Source organism: Mauremys reevesii, linkage group 15, assembly GCF_016161935.1.
Source record: "Mauremys reevesii isolate NIE-2019 linkage group 15, ASM1616193v1, whole genome shotgun sequence".
Lineage (NCBI taxonomy): Eukaryota > Metazoa > Chordata > Testudines > Geoemydidae > Mauremys > Mauremys reevesii.
The window spans coordinates 17,263,779-17,271,973 of NC_052637.1; the positions used below are offsets into that span (position 1 = coordinate 17,263,779).

At 53.1% G+C, this 8,195-nt stretch overlaps 1 protein-coding gene across 1 annotated transcript in view; it reads right to left on the reverse strand.

Moving 5' to 3' along the window:
• The window catches only part of LOC120383256 (zinc finger protein 345-like), a 71,730-nt gene extending 63,817 nt beyond the window's left edge, over positions 1-7,913 (reverse strand). The window contains exons 1-2 of the mRNA XM_039501144.1: positions 7,378-7,913; positions 6,349-6,462 (exon numbers count right to left, since the gene is read on the reverse strand). Of these exons, the coding sequence (XP_039357078.1) occupies positions 6,349-6,427 (79 nt within the window). The 5' untranslated portion in view covers positions 6,428-6,462; positions 7,378-7,913. The remainder of the gene's footprint in view (positions 1-6,348; positions 6,463-7,377) is intronic.
• Between the last annotated feature and the right edge of the window lie 282 nt (positions 7,914-8,195).

Genomic DNA, 8,195 nt, shown 5'->3' on the forward strand with positions numbered 1-8,195 from the left:
AAAACTGGACACAGTACTCCAAATGAGGCCTCACCAGTGCTGAGTAGAGGGGAATGATCACATCCCTCGATCTGCTGGAAATGCCCCTACTTATACAACCCAAAATGTCATTATCCTTCTTGGCAACAAGGGCACACTGTTGACTCATATTCAGCTTTTCGTCCACTGTAACCCCTAGGTCCTTTTCTGCAGAAAATAATTGGAGATATACCAAACTCCTAGAACTGGAAGGGACCTTGAAAGGTCATTGAGTCCAGCCCCCTGCCTTCACTAGCAGGACCAATTTTTGCCCCAGATCCCTAAGTGGCCCCCTCAAGGATTGAACTCACAACCCTGAGTTTAGCAGGCCAATGCTCAAACCACTAAGCTATCCCTCACCTCTGCTTAGCCCCACCCTGCCGCCATTCCCCTGAGCTCTGCAGCAGGGCCGGGCCTGCACTCACCACTGGGGGGAAGTGCAGAGACCCGGCCCCAGCTGCGCCACCGGGCATGGGTGGCAAGTTTGTAGAAATTTTGGTGGTGCCCAGAACCCGCCACCCCAAACTCTGCCCCCACCTGCCTAAGGCTCTGGGAAGGGTTGGGGGGCGAGGTCTGGGGTGCAGGTCCTGGGCTGGAAATTAGGGTGCAGGAGGGGTGCAGGGTGCAGGCTTTGGGAGGGAGTTTGGGTGCAGGCTCTGGGCTGGGGGTGGGGGTGTAGGAAGGGGTGAGGGGTGCAGGCTCTGGGAGGGAGTTTGGGGGTGGGAAGGGGTGTGTGGGAAAGGGGAGGTGGTGCACCCTCTGGGAGGGAGTTTGGGGATAGGAGGGAGTGCAGGGGTGAGGGCTGTGGGGCTGAGGATGAGGGGTTCATGCTGCAGGGGGGCTCAGGACTGGGACAGAGGATCAGGGTGCGGAGGGATGAGGGTTTGGGGTGTTGAAGAGGCTCAGGGCGAGGGCGGAAGCACAGGGTAAGGGCAGCCTGCCCTGCCAGTAGGGGTTGGCGGGCACTAGGACCCTGGGGCAGCAGACAGCAGTTCTGCCAGGAGCCGTTCTACTCCAGCAGCATGAGCAGGCAGGGGAGAGGCGCCATGCTGCTTTCTGTCAGGCAGGGACGTGGCAGAGCAGGGGCGGGGGGGAGACCCGCAGGGGCCGGGGCCCAATCCAGGCAGGGCTGGGGGAGAGACCCAGCTCCAAATATTGCTGGAGCAGGGCCCCCAGCCCTGAATATTCCTGATGCTCGAGCACTGCAAATGTATATAACCTGCCGCCTATGCCACCGGGGAGTGCTGGGGGGTGGTTCCCCCTACCCTCCAAGCCAGCCCCACCCCCCTGAGGAGGCCTTGCCACCCACTACTCCCCCCACAGAGGCCTGGGGCACCCCTCCACACCTGGAGACTGCGTAGGGCCCCAGAATATCTAGGGACGGCCCTAGTACCCGCCACCCTGCCCGCAGTCAGCCCCTGCTGCACCCTCTGCCCTGCCCGCAGCCAAGCCCCACCCCCTGTCTCCAGCCAGCCCCTGCCACACCCCCTGCCCAAAGCCAGCCCCACACCCCGTCTCCAGCCAACCCCACACCCCATTTCCAACCAGCTCCGCATCCCCTGCCCTGCCCAAAGCCAGCCAGCCCCACACTCCCATCTCTAGCCAACCCCTGCCGCACCCCCCTGTCCGAAGCCAGCCAGCCCCACATCCCGTCTCCAGCCAACCCCTGCCGCACCCCCCGTGCCCAAAGCCAGCCAGCCCCACACCCCGTGTCTTCCATCCAACCCCTGCCACAACCCCGTGCCCAAAGCCAGCCAGCCCCACCCCTGTCAGGTTATTCATTTATTTTCATTAAATATGTAGACTAAATAATGAAATTAATCAATTTTCAAGCTGAATGTGTATTAATTCTAATGAACGATGCCACATTATGCAGTATTCATTTTTGAAAGTTTATAAGTGATGCTCGGGGGGGGGGGAGAGCGCACAAGGTGGAAGTTTCGCTTAGGGCACAAAATATCCTTGCACCGGCCCTGCAGACAGCACGTCTGGATCTCAGAAAGACGAGACATAACCCGGGATGGAGCTGCATGGAGCTGCTTCTCACTGCCAGAGCTGAGCCCAGTGAGAGTGTGAGGAGCAGAGGGAATCTTGGGGCCCATGAGCACAAGTGCAGGGCTCAGCACCGTGATAATGGAAGGGTTTTGTCAGAGGATGCAGCAGGGCAGGGGAGTGAGATTTCAAGAAACTGCATTTTGGGGAATGAATGAACCTAGCGAGTCAGGTTCAGCAGCCACAATAGAAACCATAACTGGAAACAATAATGAGAGGAAGCACTAAAATCCCCAGGCTCTGTGCATGCTGGAGAAAGTTACCCTCTAAATAGTATTAATCATGCGTATAAGGCCCTACTGTGCTAGGCACACTCACCTACACACAGCTAGGCACCGTATACACACTGCATATACCCATACACAGAGCTAGGCACTATGTGCACGCGCACACACATGAAGCTAGGCACCGTATACAAACACACACACACATACACACACAGTCCCTTGCCCTGAAGTGCTTACCATGGCAGAGGTCAATTTTAAGGAGGCATCTGAAGGGAGAAAATGGAGTGGCTTTGTTGGTGTCACTAGGCCTGAGTAAACCAAAGTTGTGACTTTGGGCCTGAAGTGAACCAAAGTTCTTACATGCTGTGAACTTTAACCAGCCTAAGATGCTAACAGACTGCAAGCAAAATATGTAACTATCAGCTGTCTCAGCTTGCAAATGTAGGAGTTTGAAACAGCAGAAGCGGCGGGGAGGAGGGGGAGAGGGGGGAGGAAAATCTGTATGCGTTTGTGCTGTGAAGGCCAAAGATAAGCTTGTGGATGAGAACTTTTCTAACACGCTGAAATGTAATGCCTAATGTAACTGCTGTTGGGAAGGGAGGGGTGAGGGAGAAAACCGAACAAAAGGCTTACACAAACAAGTGGGGTATAAATGTTGGGACCCCGCCCGTGTGCGGGTGTGCAGGATTTGAGAATGCTTTTCTACCTGGCACCTTTCTTTGGGCTCAAATAAACCTGGTTTTGCTTCTCCACCCTGGTGTGATAATTAGTGCGACGCACACCGGGCAACGAACCCTGCTGTTGCTCCGCCTCGGGCTCTTTGAGCCGGCAACAGCTTTGTATAGTTTACAGTGAGCTCCTCTCATGCTCAGAGGACAGCGGGAGTGGGTGGGGGCAGGAAACTTGAGGGCAGTGCAAACTGATGGGCAACGTGGCTGATATAGCTGGCAGAGCAGATGGTGGGTAGGGCCAGGGCCGCCCAGAGGATTCCGGGGGCCCGGGGTCTTCGGCGGCAGGGGGCCCTTCCGTTCCGGGACCCGCCGCCAAAGTGCCCCGAAGACCCGTGGCGGGAGCCCCGCGCGAATTGCCGCGGCGGGACCGCGCCAAGCACAGCCCGGTCTTGGCGGTAATTCGTGGCGGGGTCCCGCCAGGCCTCGGGCACTTCGGCGGCGGGTCCCGGAACAGAAGGGGCCCCCCGCCGCCGAAGACCCCGGGCTGCGCTGCGGCGGGTCCCGCTTCCCCCCCGGCCCCAGCCCCAGCCTCTTACCGGAGCGCGTCTCCGGCGGGGTCTGAGCTCCGTCCCGCTCAAAGCCGCGTGGTGAGGGGGCGGGGCTGTGAGCTCCACGCCGAGCGGAGGCAGCTGCCCCGCCCCCTCCCCACACCGCTCTGAGCGGGGCGGGGCTCAGGGGCTCGTCCGGAGACTCGGCGCTTGATGCGCTGAGGCTCCAGGAGAGGGGCGGAGGCGGGAGCCTCCGCTCTTCTCTTGGGGGCCCCTGCGGAGCCCGGGGCCCGGGGCAAATTGCCCCCTTTGCCCCCCCCTCTAGGCAGCCCTGGGTAGGGCAGGGCAAGCCTGTGAAAGGCCTTAAAAGTGACACAAGTCATTTATATTTGATGCATTGAAGGGAGGCCCCAGGAGGATGTGGGGGGTCGAGGGGAGTTACCATGGTGACAGCACAAGCCAGGAAGATGATCTTTGTATCAGCTTTCTGAACGGATGTAACGGGCCCAGGATGGCGTTTGAAATGGCCAGAAGGCCAGGAACCTCAGGGACATGCCAGCTGAATTGAGGCAGTGCAAGTGTTCCAAAACCAACTCGGCAGGGCTGGTGCCGACACCTTGGGTCATTTCAATACAACCAGCCTAATTACAAACCATTTAAGTTTCTAATGCAGACAAGGCCGCAGGCTCGGGGAAGGGAGGGGATGTGGGCAATAGAGTAGTTATTATTCATAGTCAGGCCATGCTCAGAGACCTCAAGCAGGATCCGGGCCCCATTGTGCTCAGTACTCTACAAACACAGCCAGAGACATGATCCCTGCCCCGAGGAGCAGCTCAAGAGTCCAGTTTAAAGCCTGTCTGCTCTGGGGAATTTCAGACTTGCTTTCAGCAGGGATGAGCAACACAGCTCTAAAACCAGCTGCCGCTGAGTCCTCTGCACCAGCATGCCAGTGGAATGGCTGATCCAGGCGCAGCACCCTGATACAAGAGATTTTTCAGCTGCTCTGTTCTATGTAAGGAATACAGCACTAAGACTTCTACACTACCACCACTAGCTGAAGTGGGGAGAGATCAAAATTAAACTTGTTTAAAATAATAAAAAACAGAGTGGTGACAGTGAATCATAGTGTTAGAGTATACTTAGTTGTTTATAATTACAGAGGTTTAATAATTAATAAAGATAGTTTTAGGTGGTTATGGCTAGCAATAACAAAATGGTGGTCAGAAGCAGTCACAGTCAGAGAAATCCAAAATGGAGGTCTGGGAGAGATTTGGCCAATAGCAGGCAGGCAGAGCAGAAATAAAGGTCACTCCAAAACCAGAAGGGAGTGGTCAGTCAGACAAGAGGTAAATCTTCAAGCAGGTCAGTCAAAAAAGGTACAAGTTTTCAATCCGGTCTGGTTTGATTGACAGATAGATTAGCACCCATGACTGGTTCATAAAAAGGAAAGGACCAACCAGAGAAGGCTAGAATCTGTACTTAAGGCAGAAAACTGGCAGATTTCACTCAGTATGAGGCAAGTGGAAGGTACTAGTGTGTGAGTGAACAGAAGGAAAATCAAGAATAAGAAGAAAAGAGTTAAAATCACTTAAGAAGAAATGAGCAGTAGCTACACCAATAACACTAACAGAGCAGAAGGAGCTGTCAGAGGGAAAAGAAGACAGCAGAGAAAGTAAGCAGGATAATTCTCCTATAAAGACTAAAACTGTGTGAATGTGTATGCATGGGGTAATAAAACTGGATGTTTGTTATGATTTAAATGTGTAAGGATTTGCTATCAACACTCTGTGTGTCTGGCCATCACATGTGGAACATAACCACTTGACGCTATTTTCAGTTGTATGGTATTGCAATTTTGTGCATCTGTGCTAATAGAGTTTATGCCTTGTTAAGAAATTTTATGGATTCTTTATTCTTTTAACAAATTTGTATTAAGCAATATTGTGCTAAATAAAGAATATTTTTGTCTTCAAAGAATATTACCTGAGTGTCAATCCTTTGAGAGGAAGCCTGTATCTGTCTCCTTCCAAGAGTCAACAGAGCTAATCTATTCTGGGGAGTCCTCCAAAGTTTGGAGAGAAACCCCTTGGTAAAACCCTGGCAATGCATCCCCTTTTACCTACCAAAACAGATAAATTAACAGAATTATTGGGGTAGGCAGGCCATTATGGGGTGCCTCTAATTTTGGAGCTAACAGCCCCACATAGACACAAGACAATGAGTGAGTGTAACTAACATTGTAAGGAGGGCTCTGGGTTTCCAGACTAAAACAATCAGATGTTTTAACTCCAATAAAGATAAACTAACAAACTGATGCTCCAGCTGCATTTACTTGCACAGTATTTTGGAAAAAGCAAACTTGCAGTGAGGGAGGAATGGGAGATTAGTGCCCTCAGAGATCAGATATTTTTAAGTTGACACTGTCCATTTAACTAACATTCCTGTCTGAAAATCTCTACTTGCTGCAGGTGACACCTAATGTCAGTGTCAATGAAGGGCTTAGAGAGCTTTTTCTATTTTCACCCCAGTCTGCTTTGTGCTAGTGCCAGCACTTGGCATGGAAGTTTCGCTATCTCTCCTGTAGTGTTAGATGCCCACAAACAACAGGGGAGAAACTGCCAAATAGTTATGGGGGAGAGAAGAGCCTTCTGGTTTAAAAATGGAAAAACAAGGTTGTACAACCACAAAAACTGGCTGCAGGATTCTAGGCAGGGGGCAACGCCTGAAACTATATGTTTGGAAACCATTGTTTGGAAATGGACTTGAGTCCAGGCTGACAGGCCCCAGGGAAATGCCACAGAGATTTCAGAGTTTGTTTAGCAAATTCCTCACCTGCCCATGAGCGTCCTGGACTCTCCCTTTCCTCAGCACCCTGGAGATTTGGGACCCACAGCTGTTCCCCTTGTTCCATCTAGAGACCACGCTGGGTTTTGAGAATCTAAAATCCTGCGAAGGGGGAAAGAAACCAGACAAGATCAGGGTGAATTAAGTAGCCATGGAATATTTATTACTAAGAACATTCCATGATTTTAAGCCAGCCCCTTCCTGCACTGAAGACAAGTGGGATCCAAATGGATCAGAATGTTTGTGGAGGCTATTTGGGGAGCCAGATATCTAGGGAATGTGGAGCCTTAGGAGTCTCAACGCACTCACTCTTCTGCAGGAATGCACACAGCCATTTGTTCCATGTCCCCCTCGAGCCACCAGCTCACATCAAGGCAGCCTGGCTCAGGTGTGACTTTCATCTGCTCTGTTAATAGTGATTTTCATCTGCTCTGTCTAGGGCTGAGTTAACATATGCTCAAGGGGGAGTTTACCCTAAGACATTTCATACACCAGGCTTGGAGTTTGCAATTGCTCATACACATGCTTAACTTTGAACCCACTGAGGATTTAGTATTTCCAGGAGAAGGGCCTATGTCAGAGTTGCCAATTCTCACACTGTGACTCATGGGATAGTTCACATTTTTCTTAAAGCTCCACCCCACCTCCTGGACTCAAGTGATCAGGTCAGAATGGGGGGGGGTATTTATTTATTTATTTATTTTGGTGAAAACCAAGTTTCTAGCCATTGTGGCTGCAGAGAAAAGCTTAAAAACACAAAGTGGTACAGAATCCAGAGGGCAAAGAGAAAAGAAGCAGAATTTCAGTTTTTCAAAAAAACCTCATGATTTGTAAGCATTCAATCTCCTGATCTGGGGGGACCGAGTCATGATTTTTCAACTGCTGGGGCTGGCAATACGGTTTTCTGGCCTTTCTTGGTGTTATTGACACTGACGTATGTGTCAGCCCTTTGTCTGCAAAGGGACAATTTCTGCCTTATGCTGAAATAGAAATAAAATTTAGAAAACATGAGTAAACCTCAGTGCTGGAGTAGTGTCGGGCCTGCTAGGGTATTTTTCGGGAGCAATATCAGACCCTTTGCAGTACAGCTCTCTGACAGCTTCTTAGCCCAATGGGGGTCTGCCTCTGCTTTGCCCTTCCTGCAGGGGGCTTGACGTCTACCTCCAGCTGCTCTGCTACAGGAGAGGTTATTGCTGTCACAGTGTTAAGAACTTTCTCCTCCTTGAGGTCCTTTCCAGCCGGGAACCCGAAGGGCTGGTGCCTCTGACGTCCGTCACCCGATAGCTCCTGCTGGCCCTGCCAGTCTCTCCCCCGTCTGCCCCCTCCCCTCGGGCTGGGAGACTCAGTCCATGGCCCGGCCCGGACCGGGGTGTTCGCTCTCCCGGAGCTGGCTCGGCTCCTGCAGGCGCTCAGGGGGGCAGAGCCGAGCCTGGGGGGTCAGGGAAGGCAGCAGCTCTGGGACTCGCAGACCCCCGCCCCCCCGGGAGCAGAGCTGGGGCGAGAAGGGGCCGTTGGTGCAGAGTCACTTTCCTGCTCGGCCCCAGCCCTTCCCCCGGGTCTCTCCCCTCACCTGCAGGCTCCGGCTCAGGGGCTGGTGTCGGCAGAGCCCAGGGCTGCCTCCTGCCCTCGCAGAAAGCCACGGTCCCGGAGCGCTGCAGCCCGGGCTGCTGATACAGAGCACAGGAAGGGGCTGGAGTAGCTGCGCGCGGTAGCTGCTGGGTGCTGGAGGGGCGGGGAGGAAGGGGCAGCGAAGCACGGGATTGCTGAACCTTTGCAGGTCTGGCCCGCATTCAAATCTGTTACCAGCTGCTGCCGCCTCCATGGTGAGCCGGGAA